This window comes from Chiloscyllium plagiosum, chromosome 16 (genome assembly GCF_004010195.1).
Source record: "Chiloscyllium plagiosum isolate BGI_BamShark_2017 chromosome 16, ASM401019v2, whole genome shotgun sequence".
In the NCBI taxonomy this organism is placed as follows: Eukaryota; Metazoa; Chordata; class Chondrichthyes; order Orectolobiformes; family Hemiscylliidae; genus Chiloscyllium; species Chiloscyllium plagiosum.
The window spans coordinates 45,739,195-45,760,662 of NC_057725.1; the positions used below are offsets into that span (position 1 = coordinate 45,739,195).

Below are 21,468 nucleotides of genomic sequence, written 5' to 3' on the forward strand. Positions count from 1 at the left end.
ACTAGAGGTCATATGTTTAGGGTGAGAGGGGAAAGATACAAAAGAGACCTACGGGGCAACTTTTTCACACAGAGAGTGGTACGTGTATGGAATGAGCTGCCAGAGGAAGTGGTAGAGGCTGGTACAATTGCAACATTTAAGAGGCATTTGGATGGGTATACAAATAGGAAGGGTTTTGAGGAACATGGGCCAGGTGCTGGCAGGTGGGACTCGATTGGGTTGGGATATCTTGTCGGCAAGGATGGGTTGGACCGAAGGGTCTGTTTCCATGCTGTACATCTCTATGACTCTAAGTGCATTTTCTCTTTTCCAGAATGAATTCCATTTGCTACTGCTGTACCCATCCAATCAGTCTGTTGATATCCTTCTGCAGTTTACAACTATCCACCTTACTCTTTACCACTCTAGCAATTCTTGTGTCATCTGCAAACTTTGTGATCATATCTCCCACATTAAAATCGTTAATGCAAACCACAAAGAGCAAAGACTGCAGCATCTCACAGGAAACTGATTTCCAGCTACACAAACATTGCTCTACCCTCTGCTTCCTACCTCTCAGCCAATTTTGGATCCAATGTGACATTTTGCCTTGGATCCCATAGGTTCTTTCTTTGTTGACCAGTCTGTCATGAGGGAATTTATCAAAGATTTGCTAAAGTCGTGTAGACCACATCAAATGCATTACTCTTATCAACACTCCTAGTTACCTCCTCAAAAATTCAATTAAATGTCAAACACAGCCTTAACTTGTTTGTATGCTGACTGTACCTGATTAAACCATGAATTTCAACGTATATTCTTTCCCTCAGAATTCTTACTAATAACACTGAACTTAAACTGACAGGCCTGGTATTTCTTGGTATATTCCCAGCTCACTTCTTATTGATGGGACAATGTAAGCAGACAGTCCTCTGGCACCTCATCTATGGCCAGAGAGAATCTGAAAATTTCTACCAGGCCCCTGATATCTGTCCCCTTGCCTCCCTCAACAGAATGGGAGTGGAATAAATCCTATTTGGCATTTCCCTTTTATTCATTTGTGGGATGCTGGTTGGCCAGCATTTATTGCCTGTTCCTATTTGTCCCTGAGAAGGTGGTGGTGAGCTGCCTTCTTGAACTGCTGCAATCCACCTGCTGTGGATTGACCCACAATGCCATTATGGAAGGAATTCCAGGATTTTGACCCACTGACTGTGAAGGAACGATGACATATTTCCAAGCCAGAATGGTAAGTGCTTGGAGGGGAATTGAAGGTGGTAGTATTCCCATTTTTCTGCTGTCCTTGTCCTTCTAGACGGAAGTGGTCATGGGTTTGGAAAGTGCTGTCTGAGGATCTTTGGTGAATATCTGCAGTGAATCTTGTAGATAGTACACACTGATGCTACTGAGCGCTGTTGGTGGAGGGAGAGGATGCTTGTGGATGTGGCGCCAATCAGGCGGAATACTTTGTCTTGGATAGTATCAAGCTTTTTAACTGTTGTTGGAACTGCATCCAACCAGGCAAGTGGGAATATTGCATAACACTCTTAATTTGTGCTTTGTAGATGGTGGACAGGCTCTGGGGAGTTAGGTCAGTTATTTGCCATGTTATTGGTAGTCTGACGTTCTCTTGTAGCCACTGTTTATGTGGCAAGTCCAGTTGAGTTTCTAGTTAATGGTAACCCCCAGGATGTTGATAGTGGGGAATTCAGTAGTGGTAACACCATTGAATGTCAAGTGGCAGTGGGAGAGGATTGTTTCTTATTGGTGATGATCCTAGCCTGGCATTTGTGTGGCATGAATGTTACATGCCACTTGTCAGCTCAAGCCTGGATATTGTCCAGGTCATGTTGCATTTGAACGTGGACTGCTTCAGTGTCTGAAGAGCCACGAATGGTGCTGAACATTGTGCAATCATCAGTGAACAACCCCACTACTGAATTATGGAGAGAAGGTCAATAATGATTCAGCTGAAAATGGTTGGGCCTGTGACACTACCCTGAGGAACTCCTGCTGAGATGTCCTGGAGCTGAAATGACAGACCTTGAAAAATCATGACTGTCTTTCTACGTGCCAGGTATGACTCCAACAGTGGAGAATTTTCCCCCTATACCCATTAATTCCAGTTTTGTTAGGGCTCCTTGATGCCTCACTCAGTCAAATATGGTCTTGATGTCAAGGGCTATTATTCTCACCGTAAGGTGCTAAACCTGCTGGTGCATTCTTTCTCTGTTAATTTTTTTGAATATTTCCCAGTGCTCCATCATGATGTTTATATCTTCATCTTCCTTTTCCACTATGAAGATTGTTGCAAAGATTTCATTGAGGAAATTACTCGTATTTTCTGGGTCTGTACCCACATTGGGTCCGAAATGGAGGCCACTTGTCCCGAAGTTATTCTCTTGCTCTTTTTATAGTTAAAGATTTTTGTTTTCCTTTTGTGAAGTCTCTCCCTTGAATTTCTCATATAGATCCAATCAAATTGGCTGGTTATTCCATCATGGTGGGCATTAAACCAAGATCGATATTTTCTTAAGCAGATGGTCACAAATGCTCAAATCTAGCAAGCTGAACTGAGGGATTGAAATGCTGTTAATCATTTGTCTGCTCTGTACTCTGTGAAGTCAGTTACAGTGGCCTTGTGGCATTGCAACTCAGTTAACAATTTACTGCATGTTGGAAATTTAAACTAAAACATCTAGTCCTGCATCACCTACTTTCACAGTTGGGGAGATAAAAATGAAATAATAGTTAAAACTACGTGTAAGCTGATTGAGCAGCGAGAGAGTGAATTATCGCTTTGAAGGAACCATTTCCACTGTGAAACAAAGATTGTGCTGATTTCAATCTCCTGTTTAGTGCATTAAGGAAATCTTCTCCTTTGTAAAGTTGCCAACCTCACTTGAGATGGAGAGAGGTGCTGATGAAGGGTACTCATTGAAAGTGATGGTGGGGGAAAGAAACAGAAGTTAAATATGAATGGATAAAAAAAACTTCTAAAGCCAGGAGCCCAATGACTACAATGCGATGGCTGAAACTTGTTTCTATTTGGTGGATGACTATAGTTTTCTTTTTATATAAAAGGCATCAGTCTGCCTGTGCACGTTTCACAGACTTGAGATACCATTCAGTGTACACAAGAATGTGAAGGCAACATAAACAATAAAACAGTAGTTTGATTGTCCATAGAATACCTGCGGATCCAAAAAGTGTTTTATACCGAGATTATCAAAAGTAACTTTTAAAAGTCCAGTTCAGAAAACAGGTTTGAAAGCTTACTTCATGCCGTGCTCCTGTTTTGTTTAGGACCTACTAACCAAACTGAACTCCATTTTCAATGTAACAATCAGGAGGCTGAAACCCTGTCATAACAACTCCTGTGTGGCATAGTATCAAGTGGGATATTTTAGTGTTTGCGTAGAATGTTGTCAACCAATACCAAATCAATCTTTTCCTTCAAATTTCTTCAATCCTCACCTGAATCCTAATGAGATCTGGTTCCAAAAGTGCCAGCAGCCATCCAGTGTCTCACCAAAGTGGGTATTCTTAGTATGAGAGCAAACAGAAAGAACATCAACAAACTACTCTTCTCTGGGATTGTTCAGGTTGTTCTGTTGACATCTCCTCAGCTAATGTTTATATAATAGTAGCAGCAGGTGTACCGAGTCCAACTTCCTTCTCCTAACTCATTGTAGGATCTTTGGACAAATTGGCTAGGATCAATTAACCATGGCAGTCTTTGGTGATTTCTGCTTTGTTTGAGTCAATATTGAGTAGTACCATACATTGTCTCATTGAGCCATGGATCATGGCCAGCCACAAATTAATCTCCCCGTCACAATATATAAATAACGAAAGGACTCTGTAAAGATGTTATCATTGGCTCAGATGTTCACACTATACCAACAGCACCTTAAGTGTCCTGTATATTTTTCCAATCTCCCACAGTACCTGGTAAAAGATTGGCTGAAACATCACAGTAGCTGCTTATACTGTTACTGCAAAGTACCTATGCACAGAGGGAGGCATCCAGGACTGCTGTACTGAACTAGGCTATCAACAGGGACAACTCTACAGTGCTGGAAAACTGAAAGAAAGGACAGTTTGTTCACTCCAAGGACCTGTTCCACTCAGTCCACCTATTGGAGCATCTTCCAACTATTCATCCACAGAAGCCGTCAGAGCTGCTGAAACTATCTTCAAATTTCAATTTCTTTGCTTCAGAATGAGAATTGTAAATGGTCCAGGCATGTAATGATAGTAGAAACTGATCTCGTTTTTAACTTTATGCATAACTTTTATCAAAGATTTAAAGTAATAACTAACACATTTTACTTGCACAACTCTCCACAATGGCTGCATAATAAAGTAGTTATTTACCTTGTTTAAAGCATAAAACTGTGCTGCTGGTTATTTTAAAATTGAAATAGTTGATACTTAAAAAGGATTACAAGCTTGTTCTTAGCTCATAGACCACTCTGAGGTCACGTCTGGTATGTATGTGCTTATTTCACCACACCACACACAAAATGTTTATCGTTATTGTAAGAATGTGTGGAGATGTTAAATCTCTTTCTGGTACTTTTTCGGACGTATGCAGTCATTTGTTAATTTTGACACGCATTCAAAAATGGTAACATCCCTAAATAGTTGTAAGCTTACACCCTACTATGGATTGAGCCATGTAGATCAGGAGGGTGCTAGGTCTGACGATTGTTTTGAGAGTTATTTGATTGCAACAAAGGTGACAGTACGAGTGGAGGGTTCTCACTTGAGAATTTTTCTATAGAGTACAAATATAGTGAGAAATTATAGCTGCACACTTAGAAAAGCTCAAGATAATTGGGAAGAGTCAACATTTTTTATCAAAGGATAAAAATGTTCAAACAATTTATTGGAGTTTTTGAAGGAGTAACGTGCTGTGGAGAAAGGGGAGCTTTTTATACCAGGATTTCCAGAGGACATTAATAGGATGTCACATTAAAGTTTACTGCAGAAAATAGACGTTCGTGGCGTAGGGTGTAATATGTTAGCCTGGGTAGAATATTGACTAGCTTACAGAAAATAGCACGCACAAATGGATCTTTGTCTGATTGGCAGGATGTTTGGCATGGAGTCTCGCAAGGGTCTGTGCTGGGGCCCCAATGTTTTCTAACGTACGTCAATGACTTAGCGAAGGCATGGTAGCTAAATTTGCAGAGGACACCAGGATAGATAGGAAAGCACGGAGAAGAGATTAGGGAAGTTGTAGACTGACACTTGAATGAGGAAAAATCTGGCAGATGGACTATAGTGTTGGGAAATGTGAAGTTGTTTACTATGGCAGGAAGAATGAAGAGCAGAATATTATTTAAATGGAGAACAATTGCTAAATTCTAAGGTACAGATAGGCTCAGGTGTTCTAGTGCATGTGTCACAAAAAGTTAGTTTGCAGGCACGCTATCCTTTACTTAAATTTATCTCTCCACTCCGGAGGCTCCCAGTATAATTCCTGATGAAGGGCTCCTACCCGAAACAGACAATTTTCCTGCTCCTTGGATGCTGCCTGACCTGCTGTGCTTTTCCAGCACCACTCAAATCCAGACTCTCATCTCCAGCATCTGCAGTCCTCACTTTTGCCGTTTTGAGACAAAGTCCCACTGCATGACTTGAGCACAAAATTCTAGGTTGACTCCCTCGTGCAGCATTGGTAGTGGAGCCCTCATTTAGATGAGATGTTAAGGCTGTGTCTCTGACTTCTCAGGAAGGTTTAAAAAAAAATTCTAAAGCAGTATTTCACTGGAAGAGCATGAGAGTTATCAATATCCTGGCCAATGTTTATTTTTTAATCAGGTCACCACAATAGATGAGCTGGTCATTATCATGGGCCTGGGTGGATTACTCCTTGAAGGTTGGTGTGGACTGGTTGGGCCGAAGGGCCTGTTTCCGCACTGTAGGGAATAAAAAGCTGAAGTGGAGTTTGCACATTCTCCCTGTGTCTGCGTGGGTTTTCTCCTGGTGCTCTGGTTTCCTCCCACAGTCCAAAGGTGAATTGGCCATGCTAAATTGCCCATGGTGTTAGGTGCATTAGTCAGAGGGAAATGGGTCTGGGTGGGTTTCTCTTCGGAGGGTCAGTATGGACTTGTTGGGCTAAAGGGCCTGTTTCCAACTGCATGGAATCTAAATGTTACTTATTGTGAAATCTTGCTGTGTGTACATTTCTAAATTACAAAAGCTCTTCACTAGCTTAAAAGTACTCTGATCTAAGGCTACGAAAGATGCTAAATAAATGCAACTGTCATTTTTTGTTGAGCTTAAAATCATTGGAAAATAGTGCAATCCTGAGAATCAACACTGGAGAAGAGAAGGCACTTTAGTTAAATACTGAACAGCAAGGCCTATGATCTCACACACGATAGTATGTTGATGGCCACTTTTATAGTGGCTCAGGTAGGGTGGTCTCATTTAGATTAAGTCAATCCTTCATACTCCGATGATCTACTGGGTACATTACTGTAGCAGTTCAGAGCTTATTTCCCAAGCGTGTATGTCTGTTCGTAATCAAGAGTGTTGGCTTGGTTGATGTATTGCTGCTCCATTTTATTCAGTCAAAAGAACCAAAGCCAATTTCCTTAGAGACCTGCTAAAGAAGCCATTTTGAGTGCAATCTCTTTCTAAAGTGCACCTTCATATGGCACCTCATCGCATGTCCTTCCAATCTCCCACGGGACCTTTGAAAAATTCCTGGAAACACATCAGTAACAATGTAAGCAGCTACTGTTACTCTAGGGTTTCTTCTGAGCCACTGTTGTAGTAAGAAGATTAAGGAAACTCGTTGGAATGTCCACTTACTTTCTTTTCAACAAAGAAACCCACAAGTGCTATGGCCAAACATGTTCCATCTCTTTTTTTATATTTTCTGATGACAAAAGGACCACAAACATTTCAGTCACCTTGTATTCAAAGGTCTATCTCACTTTTTTATTCTGGTGTCTCCCAAAGCAATTGCAGTCTAAAACTTAATACCCCAAAAGACTCCTCATAAGATTCAATTAAATTCCTGGATCTTATGATAATGGATGTCCATTAAATGTTTATTGTTAAAAACTTACAAATTAAGATTGAGCAGGAATTGACTATTCAGATTATGAGCCATTTAAAACATTTGTTTATGGGATGTAGGCATCACTGACCAAGCCAACATTTATTGTTCATCCTTAATTACCAAGAGAGCAGTCAAGAGTTGACCACATTATGGGTTTGGAGTCATGTGTAGGTCAGACAAGTAAGAATGGCCAATTTGCTTCTCTGAAGGACATCGTAAATCAGATGGGTTTTTACAACAACCATTGGGCCAGCTCTTTGTTCCAGATTTTTATTGAATTCAAATTTCACCATCTGCTGAGTTGAGATTCGAATCCATGACCCAAAAAACATTGACCTGGGTTTCAGGTTTACTAGTTCAGTGATGTTGCCACTATGCCATGAGCTCCTCTGTTTGATAAAATAACAACTGACCGAATTTGATCTGACCTCAACTCTACATCCCTTTCTATCCCCAATAAACATTGATATGGATTTAATTATACACAGAAAGCTTCAGTTACTCCCTACAGAAATAGTAGAATGAATGTTGTTACAACATGGAGGTCAAATCTCTCTGTTAATTAAATTCAAATACCCAGAAAAACTCACCTCCCCTTGTAATCTGTCAAAATGTAAATGACAGAGAACTAATTTCGGCTATTTATTCATTCACTTGGTGTGTGCTCTGTCCAAAGCGAAGTCCTTGACTCATTGCCTGCTGATTTGTTTTATCCAGAGTTGTTTTCATGGTGGTTTTTGTCAGTGGTGATTTTCCATTGCTGTTCAGTTGAGCGAAGGGGCAGGAGGCAGGATGGAATGGGAATGGGAATGGGAACAGAACATAGCCATTGGCGTTATTCTGAACCACATGTTGGTCATTTAGCTATCTGAGGTAACCAATGCCACAATTTCTATAAATAATAGAGAAAAATTAGACAATCTGCATGAATGCAGAGTTAAAGTTGATGAGAAGGAAATGTGGGAAGTTGGCAGGGGGCCAGAGATGGATAGTTGCCTCCAAGAGAAGGATACAGGGAATGAGAGCCCATTGTTTTGGTTAGAGAAGGGGTGGACAAAGCTGCTTTTTGCATTTGGACAATGATGATGGTGGTGTTTTGTATTTGAAGCCCAATTTACAAGTTTGGACTATGTTTGCAAAAGGAGATTTTCCTTTTGCAGCAAGGAATTTCAGAATGAAAGATCCTCTTCATCGCTTTTGGTTTTGTTTCCCAATTAACTTCACAATTAATGTGAATTGGTCAACAGAATGCCACATTACTGACAGCATTGCTGTTCCCCCTCAGACTAACTGCACAGAGAAGTATGGAAGACGAGGAGGAGATAGCCCGTGAGCGCCGCCGTCGAGCACGTGATGAGAGACGCTATGATCAAGATGACAATGGGTCCTTCACCAGCAGCACATCATCGACACCAGTGTTTGAGAGCCTCTCAACAACTGCGGAAAATCAGTAGGTTCTTTTAAAATAAAAGCTATTCAAAATTATTTCTGAGATTTGGGCACATAGTAGTTGCAGTGTGAGTTACAGATGATGAAAGATGTAAATGTGTCTTAATACCCCTCAGTTCGAGTTATTAACAATTTCATGAAATGATACCTCTTATTACCATTTACAATAATTTTTGGAGCTTTTGGATGTTAAAGTGGGACACAATTCCAGGGCATGTCTGAGGAAACCTGCCTTCGATCCTTCACCTTCAAAAGGAAGTTCGTGTGTAGCTTAAACCTATCGATTGCTATTATGTATCACAAAGATGAACCCTTTTAACTTCTTTTCTGTGTGATTCGGAATGGAGAAAAAAGGCACTTTCGAATATGTAGAACTGGGAAGTTGAGAAGCTAACCTCAAGTGTACTGAAATAATAGAGAGGAAATTTTGTAATTTAGTGTTGCCAAAAAGCTTCATGTGATGCATGATGGGAGTGTGGTAACATGGCGGTTACATTGCCAAACGAGTAATCCAGCAGGCCTGGTCTAGATGATCCCACCAAAACTATAGAATTTCAATTCAATTAATTAAATGTATCTGGTATGAAAAGCTAGAGTGAGAATTTTATGGAGGTATCATAGGATTAACCTGGACAAGAAGGTCCAAGAATTGTTGCACTTTTCAAGTCCATAAGGTGCACAAGTCACAGCAGATTCAAATAAACTGAAGATGCATCATTTCACAAGATTACTGGTGCCTCTCAGACAGTTTCTCCAGAATTAATGACCTTTGAAAGCAGCCAGGCAAACGGACACCGCTATCTCACCAACAGCACTAGGGCGGCAGTGACAGCCTTGGGAGACTGAGAATTGGAGTGATCCAGGTCAGAGAGAAGTCTTGGTGAGAAGGATTTTCTGGGGTTAGGGGATGAGCATTGAGGGCAAGCGCTGACTCACAGCGAGCTTTCCCTTCCTGATGCTAAGTTCCACAATCAGGTACTGAGTATTCGAATGAAAAATAATATCCCTCTACAAATCTCCATCCATTTTCCCCCCACCTCGATTTCCCCCTCTAAGGGAGACCTCAAGCAGGCTTTTTTTACTTGTTGTGCACATTACTCAACGACTAGGCTCATCCACAGCTGCGTTTGTACCAGTGGTGGTGAAACATTGCATTAAAGTTGCCAATTAATTAGCCTTCAACAATTTACTCCCATGATTCCCAAACATTTACATATACACACCACAGATACACATGCGCGTGCACACAGGCTAGTTTTAGTAGAGGTTAGGGGCCAACTGGATCCAACATGGAAGAAGTGGTCAAAAAGCAAGTTGGAAATGAACATATAGGGTATCTTGGAACTCCATATTGAAGTATACACAATGACTTGGATCAATATGGATCCTTCTCACTTTTCACTTGTTTTTTCCTTTTTGCGTTTACTCGCTATTATCCAGCCTAAATAAATGTCCTCCCAGCCTTCAAATATATCATGCAAGAGGTCATTAAAACTTTCCTACTTCACCACCAGTCAGCACTAGTGAAAATGAAACTACTAAATTGCTGATTAAGATTAGCTGCTTGGTTTACTAATGAGTTTCAGGGAAGGAAATCTGCTGTCCTCACCCAGTCTGGCCAATATGCCACTCTCTAATCACTGAAATGTGGTTTACTTTTAACTATCCTCTGAAGTGCAAGCAACTTATGTTGAGCTCCACTTTGATTCAAACTGGTCTTCTCAATGGTAATTAGAAATGGCCAGCAACATTCATGAGTGAACGGAAAAAAAAGACAGGACTAATTTTCATGAATGTGAAGCTGGGATGAAGCATTTGATATGTATTCCCTGTGTGCAGAACTCTGCACTGGATATACCATCTAAAAATTCAATCCTCTACACCATCATAATAGACCCCTCGTCCTATTGAAAACCATAAGTAAAACTGATAAATATTGGCCGGACATTGTATATGACCTGAGCCTCAAGCACATTTGAATCTCTTTTGTTTAATGCCAGAAGAGAGAAAGCGTAACAAGAAATAAAATCATTGAATCTGACAATCTGGCAAGAAGGAAGTATCTTTTGGTCAGACTCCTGTTTGGAAACCCCATCCTGGTTATGCTCCATTGGAGTCAATGGTATATAAAATTGGGCAGTGCGTAAAATTGGTATCCAACTCAATGCCACTCTTCACCAGCCAGCCAGAAATGTAGGTTTAAGTTCCATATTTTGTGGATTTTCCTTTTACCTAGAGTAGTACATGTTCACATCTGTGTAGTTGAGTACAAGAAAGATTGTTCAATACGGAACTAACATAATGAAGATAGCTACAGATTCATTAGAAAGCGTTACCAGTATTTGATTTGGTTAATGCATGCAGTGTAAAAGGGAAAAGACAATTAAGCCAGCAGAAAATTGTTGATGGATCTGTATTGACCTATTCTGAAGCAAGACGAGATTAATAATTAGATCATTCTGGTCAACGAGTAGAGCTAGAAGTGTTCTATCAATAGTTTACTTTGTAAAGGAGGAAAGAAGACCAACAGATGAATGGCATACATTTATAATGTAGAAGGTGGTCCCCAAAGGTTTATCAAATGATTACTTTAGAGATGTAGATTAATGTTTCAGTGGAAGAAATACAGAAGTGAATTCCCACAAATGTCAATGAAATAAATAATCAGACTCTCTGCCCAACCTGTGCTTTTTCTTTTAAACTCCCACTTGATAGGGTAAGTGAAGTCTGCATTTAATGTCTTATACAAAAAATGGTCTCCTTATTTCTTGGAAGTGCCAACCAGGATTATGTGCTGAAATCTCGTGAATAGGACTTGAACCTATGACCTTTCAGATCTAGCACGCAGTGAAAAACCTGTTGCAAACATAAAACAGCTTTCACTCTAACTTAGTGATTGAAAAATAATATGCAAAGGAAGTAGTATGCTAAATTTATCTTTTCTATTTTACGATAGTACATAACTCTTAGTGGGTACATGTCAATAATATAAAATCGAGCTCTAAAGAGTGATGTTATTAAAAGTTAGAGTAAAAGTCTTCAATTTTTAGCAGGCATCAACCTTTACCTGATCCGAAGCCCCACTGGTTAGGTTACGCGTTGAAACTTCCATTACATTACCCCTTAAATCAACATCAAACAAACAGTATTTGATGTGTCAATAATTTATTTTTCTAGATTTCCACATGTATCATCCTTGTAAACTTGCTGACTGAGTTTGCTAATTAGTGGTCGATTTTATATTATTGACATGTACCCACTAAGAGTTGTGTAATATCATAAAATAGAAAAGATAATTTTAGCGTACTACTTTAAATAATGACAAAAGGACAGGCAAGATATTATTTTCATGGTTCTGTTATTGAAGTCAATAGCCATTCTGAGCAGGTGCTACAATGGGATTGTGACCTTTCTCCCACTGGTCTACCTGCGAAATTTTGCATCAAGGAGAACAACAATCTTCCTTGTGGAACGTAATTTGAATTGCTATCAGACATCGAATACATGCTGGTAGTTGAATCATATGACCATACCTCTTCCACACTTTATCTTTGAATACCAGTGCTATGACTCTATGGGTTCTACCCAATCCTTTCATTGTATGCAATCTTGTATTTTATCTTGCTAGCATTATTAGACTGTGAGCAAAACACCTCTTGGTTTTTATGGGTTTTTTTTCTCAGTAGAAACGTGCTCTGTATCTTGCTACCCTAACACCCTTCAAGTGATGGAGTGGAGGCCGTAACCAGATGAGCACGATCTTATTGAATTGTAAAGCAGACTTGAAGCGCCAAGTGGCCTACTCCTCCCAGTCCTATGATAAGTGTGGGCTCATTGCAAAGTATCTTGTGCGTAATTCAGATAATCACGAAATGATTCCAGTCTTCCTCCTTAGACCCAAGGAAACCTGCAATTCTGGATTTGAGGATGTGTAATGAGGCAGACCTGATTAGGGAGCCTTAACATGAAGGAACCCTTAGGGGACAGTGAGCATAATATGTTAGAATGCACTCTGCAGTTTGACAGGGAGAAGCTGCAATCGGATGTAATGGAATCACATTTTGAGTAAAGATAACTACAAGGCCTAAGGGAGGAGCAGGCTAGAGTTGATCAGAAAGGAAGCCTAGCTGGGAAGACGATGGGGCAACAATGGCGGAGTTTCTGGGATTATTCGAGGGGCACGGCAAAATTTCATCCCACGAAGGAAGAAAAATTCCAAGGGGAGGATGAGACAAGAATGGCTGACAAGGAAAATCAAGGACAGCATAACAGCAAAAGACCGAGCATACAATGTGGCAAAGATTTGTGGGAAGTCAGAGGAAAGGGAAGTATTTAATGACTAGCAGTGGACCATCAAAAAAACAATGAGGGGAGAAAATGAAATATGATAGGAAGCTAGCTATTAATAGATAAAATTGCAAAAGATTTTTTAGATATATTAAAAGAGAGAATCAAGAGTGGGCATTGGACTGCTGGAAAATGAAGTTATTGAAGTAGTACTGGGGAACAAAGAAGTGGTGGAACTGAATAGATATTTTGCACCACTTTTCACTGTGAAAGACACCAGCAGCATACCAGAACTTCGAGAGTCAGGAGCAGAGGTGAGTGTAATAATCATCATGAATGAGAAGGCACTAGGGAAGCTGAAAGGTTTACAAGTGGATAAATCACCCAGATCAAATGGACTGCACCCCAGAATTCTGAAGGATATCTAAGAAGACATTGTGGAGGCATTGATGATCTTTTAAGAATCACTGAAGTCAGCGAACACCTCGGAGAACTGGAAAATAACTAATGTAACACCCAGTTTAAGAATACAGGGAGGGAAAAGACAGAAATTATAGGCCAGTCAGCCAGAGCTCAGTCATTAGTAAGATTTTAAGTCTACTATGAAGGATAGGATTGTGGAGTACATAGAAGGGCCTGGTGAAATAGGACTGAGTCAGCACAGCTTCAACAAGGGGCGGTCATGCCTGACAAAGTCTTAGAATTCTTTGAAGAGGTAACGGGACAAAGGAGAGCCAGTTGATGTGATCTATTTGGATATACGGAAGCCTTTGACAAGATGCTGCACAGGAGGATGCTAAATAAGAGTCCATAGGGTTACGGGCAAGGTATTGGCAGGGATAGAGGATTGCCTGACTGGCAGAAGGCAGACAGCAGGGATAAAGGAGTCTCTTTCAGAATAGCAGCCAGTGGCTAGTTGGACCACAACTATTCATGTTAGATATTAACAATCTCGACAAAGGAATGGAGAGCATTGTTGATAAGTTTGCAGATGACACAATGAGTGGGAAGTTTGGATAGTGTTGCGGAAACAGCTAGGCTGCAGAGGACGTGGACAAACTAGGAGAATGGGCAAAGAAGTGGCAGATGGAAAACAATGAAGGAACGTATGATTATGCACTTTGGTAGGAAGAGTAGCGGCATAGAGTATTTTCTAAATAGTCAAAACAGCACGGAAACAGACCCTTTAGTCCAACCAGTCCATGCCAAACATAATCCCAAACTAAACTAAATCTGCCTGCCTGCTCCTGGCCTGTGTCCTTCTAAACCTTCCCTATTCATGTACTTATTCAAATGTCATTTAAACATTGTAACTCTGCCCACATTGTAACTTCCTCAGGAAAGTCATTTGACATGCGTACCACCATCGTGTTTAGAAAAAAAAATAATTTGCCCTTCGTGCCTTTTTTAAATTTCTTTGCTCTCATCTTGAAAATATGCCCCCTAGTCTTGAAATCTCCCATCCTTGGGAAAAGACACCTACCATCAACCCTATCCATACTTCTCATGATTTTATAAACTGTTACACTCCAGTGAAAAAGGTCCTCACCAATCCAGCCTTTCTTTATTACTCAAAACTTCCATACCCAGCAACATCCTGGGAAATTGCTTCTGAACTTACTCTAGCTTATTAATCTCCTTCCTATAATGTTGAGAGGCTTCACAAATCTGAAACACAAAGGGACTTAGGGGTCCGAGTTTAGGATTCTCTTAACATGCAAGTTCAGTTAGCAGGCAGTTAACAAGACAATTAGAACACAATGCTGGCCTTCATTTTAAAAAGGCCAGAATACAACAGCAAAGACGTACTGCTAAGGCTATATAAGGCTCTGGTCAGACCACATTTGGAATATGGAAAGTAGTTTTGGGCCCTGTACTATAGCTGAGGATGTGCTGGCACTGGATGGGGCTCAGAGGAGGTTTACAAGAATGATCCTGGGTTGTCATCTAAGGAGTGGTTGAGGACTTTGTGTCTGTACTTGATAGAAGATAAGGGATGAATCTCATTGAAACTTTCAGAATACTGAGTGGCCTGGATAGAGTGAACATAGAGATGATGTTTCCCTTTGTAGGAGAGACTAAGACCTGAGGGCACAGCCCCAGAATGAAGGAACAGCACTTCAATGAGCAGGAATTTCTTCAGCCAGAAGGCGGTAAACCTGTGGAATGCATTGGTACAGAAGGCTGCGGAGGCCAAGCCATTCAGTGTGTTTAAGACCGAGAAGGTTCTTATTAGTAAGGGGATCCAAGGTCACAGGAAAAAGGCAGGAGAATGGGGTTGAGAAACATATCAGCCACGATCGAATGGCGAAACAGACTTGATGGGCCGAATTGCCTAATTCTGCTCCTGTGTCTTATGGTCTTATTGTCTCTCGCGCTCTGTCTGTCTCTTTGTCCCTGCAGTGAAGTAACCAAAACCTGGAAGTTAGCTAGCTATTCTCTCCTACTGGTCACTGTAAATATAAATCTCCTTTATTTTGCCTCTAACCATACAGTCTAACCAAAGTCTGTGACATTAGTGTGCTAACTGTCCTGTGTCTTCAATGAAAAGTTAATTAATCTTGTTGGATGGGTTTAGAGTTTCAGCTAGCAGAATTATATGTTGGCAATTTATATTCTTCTTTACCATTGATTAGAATGAATTTATTTGTAATAAATATCTCATGTTATAACAGAAACTTAATCTCAGGTTAACAGACAACCTCAACCAACAGACAGGTAAATTAGGGAACTCTAAGCAATTTGTTAAATCTTTAAAATTAAATCTTTGTGACAATGTCAAGAACAGTGGAGCTTGCATGTTAGTGCATCTCCCCCAGCAAGTTGTGACACTGTTAGAATGAGCAGAAAGAGATCAATCGATCATGGAGATATCTATTCGAGTCCTCTAGTGCAAAGGTGAGACAAGATCAAAGTTCTGCTGTTCCAGATAGTAGACATTTAAGTAAAATACATAACCACTCAGCTGAAGCAAGTCTAATATATGGACTGTTAATATACACCAGAAGAGATTTGCAGCTTTTCACAGGTCACTAAATCACTTTTAAGATTTGTTCAGCATTCTAAGATGAGCCTGAAGCTGAACAAGAAAAAGATGTAATTGAAGATGCCTGAAGTCATGTACTGACTTTATCTGTATCCTGACTCATTGAGAACTGTAGTAAAGACACAGTGACCAACACGTGAGAGTGGAGCAATGACGAATTTATCACCCCATCCAATAATGAAAGAAAATGATTCCTGCTGGAAACAGTGAAAGGAGTATGACAAGATCAAAGTGAAATAACAGGAAAGCCAAGTTTCAATTCTATGAAACTATAAAATTGTTGCAAGAGCTAATTATTATTCTCTTCTTGACTGAAATCAAAAAATAGTGGAAATCACTGCGAGTCAGGCAGCATCTGTGGAGAGAGAGCAAGCTAATGTTTTGAGTCTAGATGACTCTCTCCACAGATGCAGCCTGACCTGCTGTGACTTCTAGCATGTTTTGTTTTCAGTTCAGATTCCATCATTTGTAGTAATTTGCTCCTACAGTATTATCCTCTTGTTCTTCCTCCCAAAGTGTATTATTTCACACTTTGTATTAAGCTTCATCTGCTAAACTTTCACCCATCCAACTAATCTGTTTCTGTTCTCTTGGTCTATCTTTGTCCTCTTTACAACACTTTCATGTTTGTGTCTTATGCAAGTTTTGAAATTAAAGGCTACATAACAAAGTTTAAGACATTAATGTATGTGAAGAAAGAAACGTGTTCTTAGTAACATTCCTTGGGGAATCTCACTATATAACTTCCTCCAGTCTGAAAAACATCCATTCACCAGCACTTTATTTACTGTCATTGAGCCAACCTCACATCCATGTTCTACTCTCCTTGTACTTCCATGGGTTTTAACTTTGCAGACAAGCCTGGCGTATCTTTATCAAAAGCCTTATGGAATATACACCATAACAACCACACTGCCCTCACCAACTGTCTGTGACACCTCATTTAAAAACTAAAATCACGTTATTTAAACATGTGTCCTTGCCTTTATTATCAGAAAGGCAAGGTCACGGTGATCCTGGGAGACTTCAATATGCAGGTGGACTGGGTAAATAATGTTGCCAGTGGATCCAAAGAAAGGGAATTCATGGAATACTTACAGGATGGCTTTTTGGAACAGCTTGTCATAGAGCCCACAAGGGAGCAGGCTATTCTGGACCTAGTGCTATGTAATGAACCAGACTTTATAAAAAATCTTAAAGTAAGGGAACACTTAGGAAGCAGCGATCATAATCCGGTAGAGTTCAGTCTGCAGTTTGAAAGAGAGAAGGCAAAATCGGATGCCTTTAACATTCCTTATCTCTACCCAGACTGTTTCTATATTCTTGTTTCCCAAATTTAGATAATCTCTATCTATTGAGCTAATACAGGTACACAGTCCTTTATCCGCAATTCTTGGGACCAGTTGTTTTTTGAATTTCGGAAGTTTTCAGATTTAAGAATAAATGACATTTTTACAGTTAAAAAATCTTACCGAACAGCAGACGCACGTGTGAGTAGTATGAGCGCTGAGACACAATTGATGCCTGCCAGTGCTGGGCCATGTGACCAAATCACATCTGAGTGATGTGGGTCGAGTGGGTGTGGACTTTGGTCACCTGTTGGCATGCCAAACAACCTTGTTATACAGAAAAAGCTTCACGAGAAAAAAAATTCAGATTTTGGAGCTTTTCGGATTTCGGAATTTCAGATAGAGGGTTGAGTACCTGTATTATCTTTAACAGAGCTAATTTTCCATAATTTTCCCTGACCTGTCCTTCCAAAGTATCACACAGCCTTCAATATTTAGGTCCTAATCAAGGTCAGCCTGCAGCCATGTCTCAGCAATGGCCATTGCATCATACTCAACTTGAACTATGAATTCATCTGTTTTATTTTGTATGTGACGTACATACAAATACAGTGCCTAAAGATTTTTGCTTTTATTATTTTTGTAGCATCTAATATTAACAGCAGATTTGCTCTTTTATTTGCATTCTCTGTCCTTCTTGCCATTGTCTGTGTATCATTTCTCATATTAATTCCTTCCTTTATTGCCTTTTACTCACATTTTGATTTACTACAGGGGACCAAATTTGGACTCTTTCCCCCTTTTTTTTGGTCAAAATCCTCTCTTGTTATGTAGTTTGTAACAGCAACTGTCCCAGTAGTTACAGGTGTGGACTGTCCCATGGTACTAATTCCAATTTCTCCACTATTGGTGCCAATGCCCACCAACCAGAACCCACTTCTCATACACCAGTCTTTCATTCATGCATTCAGCTCTCTAAACCGGTTACCCTATGCTAATTTGAAAGATTATGGTAATTATCTAGAGATTGCTACTTTTGAGATTCTGTTTCTAAATTTAGTGCCTATCTTCTCATATTGTCTATGCAGAATGTCTTTCCTAGTTCAGCCTATGTTGTTGATGCTCACATAGACCAATGTAGGATCTTTTACCCCATACTATAAGTTCTTCTCCAGCCCATGATAGATATCCTGAGTCCTGCAACTGGGCAGATAATACAGCTGTCTAGACCCACACTCTTTGTTGCAGAGAACAGTGTCAATCCCCTGATTGTGCTGTTCCCTAATACCATTATATTCTTTTGGCTCCCCATGCTTGGATGGCTCTATGTACCACAGTGCCACTGCCATTTAGCTTAAGCATCCCACTACCCCTTGCATTCATCCAAGGAAGGTGAAAGAACCTCAGACCCGTTGAACAATTGCACAGGCTAATACACCTGCAGTCCTGTCCTCTGGACCCTCCTTACCATTCTCACCTGCATTCACAGCCTGCTGTCCTTCATCAATGACCATATCAGGACAACTTATCCTAAGAGGTGTGACTGCCTTCTGATACATAGAATCCAGGTAACCATTCCCCTCCTTGACGCTTTGCAATGTCTGTAGTTCAGCCTCCTGCTCATAAACCCTGAGCCAAACCTGCTTGAACTCCCAGCATTTATCACAGATATGATTGCCCTGAATCACAATGGTATCCTTGAGCTCCCACATACTGCAGCTTTGATGTACAATCAGTGCAACCATTCTCAATAAGTTTTTAATTAATTGTTTAGTTCTATTATTCACTTATTTATGCTCATTTTTATGTGCCATTTTAACTTTATCATGACTCTGTTAAAATATGAAAATAGAATTTACTTGAACCAATTTAAAAGATACGGAGAATTCTCCTTTTCCTTCTCATGGAGCAAGAACCAATAACTATAAAGCAGCTCTCTGCTTTGTGTTGATGTTACTTTTGTCAGCCTTTTCGAATTTTGAGCAGATCAGTGACTCTCTGTAGTTGTCAGCCATAAGACCATAAGACATAGGAGGGGAAGTAAGGCCATTCAGCCCATCGGGTCCACTCTGCCATTCAATCATGGCTGATGGGCATTTCAACGCCACTTACCCGCACTCTCCCCATATAAACTTACAAGATAATACATGGCTTGGAGAGGGTGGACGCTAGGAAATTGTTTCCGTTAGGCGAGGAGACTAGGACCCATGGACACAGACTTAGGGGGTAAATTCAGAACAGAAATGCGGAGACATTTCTTCAGCCAGAGAGTGGTGGGCCTGTGGAATTCATTGCCACAGAGTGCAGTGGAGGCTGGGACGCTAAATGTCTTCAAGGCAGAAATTGATAAATTCTTGATGTCACAAGGAATTAAGGGCTACGGGGGGAATGCGGGTAAGTGGAGTTGAAATGCCCATCAGCCATGATTGAATGGCGGGGTGGACTCGATGGGCCGAATGGCCTTCCTTCCGCTCCTATATCTTATGGTCTTAAACCTATATTAGTTTGAATTTTAGTGGACTGATAATGTACTGAGAAAAACAGCTAGCACATTTTCATTGTGTTCTGAATTTGTCTTCAGATTTTCAAACATCTATATTTCTTTTTACCTCTGCTGAAGGTGCTTACTAGTTATCCATAGATGTTAGCACCTCAACTATTTTATTGGGGGTGGCAATATACAAGAGTTCAATTCTTTCCTTATCCAGCACAGAAACACTGACACAATGCAATGAAATGTGGGGATTCAGGGGGATTTTTCTTTTCCTGCTAACCAAAGGAAGCTGAGGCTAAATGGCCCACAATTAATGTTAATCTGCAATAGACTCAGCACAAAGTGGAAATTACAGCTGGCAACTTTGTTCTGTGAGACTTCTGTACTTGCTGACTTGTTGGGAAGTTGGATAAACATCTTGATTATGTTGGTGTCCTGTTCTGTGAATTTTGGTCTCTTTCAATGTAGGTTTCTAATTGAATTCAATCCTTTAGCCTCAATTGAGTTGTAGCTGCTGAAAGCGTGGAGGGTTTATAGTCATGTTACAGGAAGGGAGGAATATTTTGGGGGATTTTTGTTGGATTGAAATCTGCATTAATCAGGCTGCTTGTTGGCACTTACTGTTCAAAGAATATTTCCCTTGAGGAAATGTTTAAGAATTTCTATTATTTCAACACTTCTCTGTGCCAAATGCCATTACTTACAAAGATTTTCTCTATCTGGGTGGCTGCACACACAGTTCAGACCATTGCTAGCCTATAGTCTGGAATGTACAACAGTTAACCATTTCACTGGGGCCTCCTTTACTTATGGTATCTTTTACAGCGAATGCAACATTTGCTGATGGAAGTACTTGCAAGATGTCCGTTAGTCAAAATTTAGGTAGATATTCTCTATGCAGACTAATTGCACATTATGATCCTGGTGCCTGTTTTTAGGAGGCTATTGAATTTTTAGCTCATATGCTTGTTTTCAGCTACCTCTGAGAAATGGTGATTTCTGATTGTTTCAGAATGAAGGTGTTCCTTGCAAATGGTAACATATTCCCAGTGCATTCCTTCTATTTTAGTATTCCCAAAATGTGTACCAGCAGTGCAGTAAATGGTATGTACATCAGTTGAATTAAATCAATTACAGGGGAGAAACAAAATAAAATGCAACTTAGAAACCACATTATGAGCTAGCACTAAGTCCTTCGACAACACTGATTCATCTGGAATGTATTCGTTTAGTTTAAAGCAAAAGAAACAAACATTTCCTCATCTTCCAAGTGACTTTTGTTCTCCTTCACTTGCTTTTCTCACTTACAAGTTCATTAAATGGAGGAGCAGAATTAAGCCGTTTGGCCCATCGAGTCCGCTCAGCCATTTGTTCATAGCTGATATGCTCCTTACCCCATTTTCTTGCCTTCTCTCCATATCCCTTCTCCCCATACTATCTAACTCCTGCTTAAATAAATTCACTGTCCCATCATCCACTGCACCTTGGGGTAGCAAATTCCACAGATTCACAACCCTTTGGGAAAAATCGTTTCTCCTCGACTATGTTTTAAATTTGCTGTCCCTTATCCTAAGTCTATGACCTCTCGTCCTGAAATGCCCCACAAGAGGAAGCATTCCCTCCACATCTATTTTATCCACACCTTCTTGTCATCTTGAATACGAGCTGGAAGTTTTTGTTGCAAACGTTTCGTCCCCTGGCTAGGCGACATCATCAGTGCTTGGGAGCCTCCTGCGAAGCGTTTCTTTGATGTTTCCTCCGGTGTTTATAGTGGTCTGTCCCTGCCGCTTCCGGTTGTCAGTTTCAGCTGTCTACTGTAGTGGTTGGTATATTAGGTCCA

The 21,468-nt window shown here is 40.3% G+C and overlaps 1 protein-coding gene across 5 annotated transcripts in view; it reads left to right on the forward strand.

Moving 5' to 3' along the window:
* Positions 1–21,468, forward strand: part of lsp1a (lymphocyte specific protein 1 a) — a 325,234-nt gene that overhangs the window by 178,617 nt on the left and 125,149 nt on the right. For all 5 annotated transcript variants that reach the window (XM_043705982.1, XM_043705980.1, XM_043705981.1 and 2 more), the window contains exon 2: positions 8,349–8,513. In XM_043705982.1, coding sequence (XP_043561917.1) covers positions 8,349–8,513 — 165 coding nt within the window. The remainder of the gene's footprint in view (positions 1–8,348; positions 8,514–21,468) is intronic.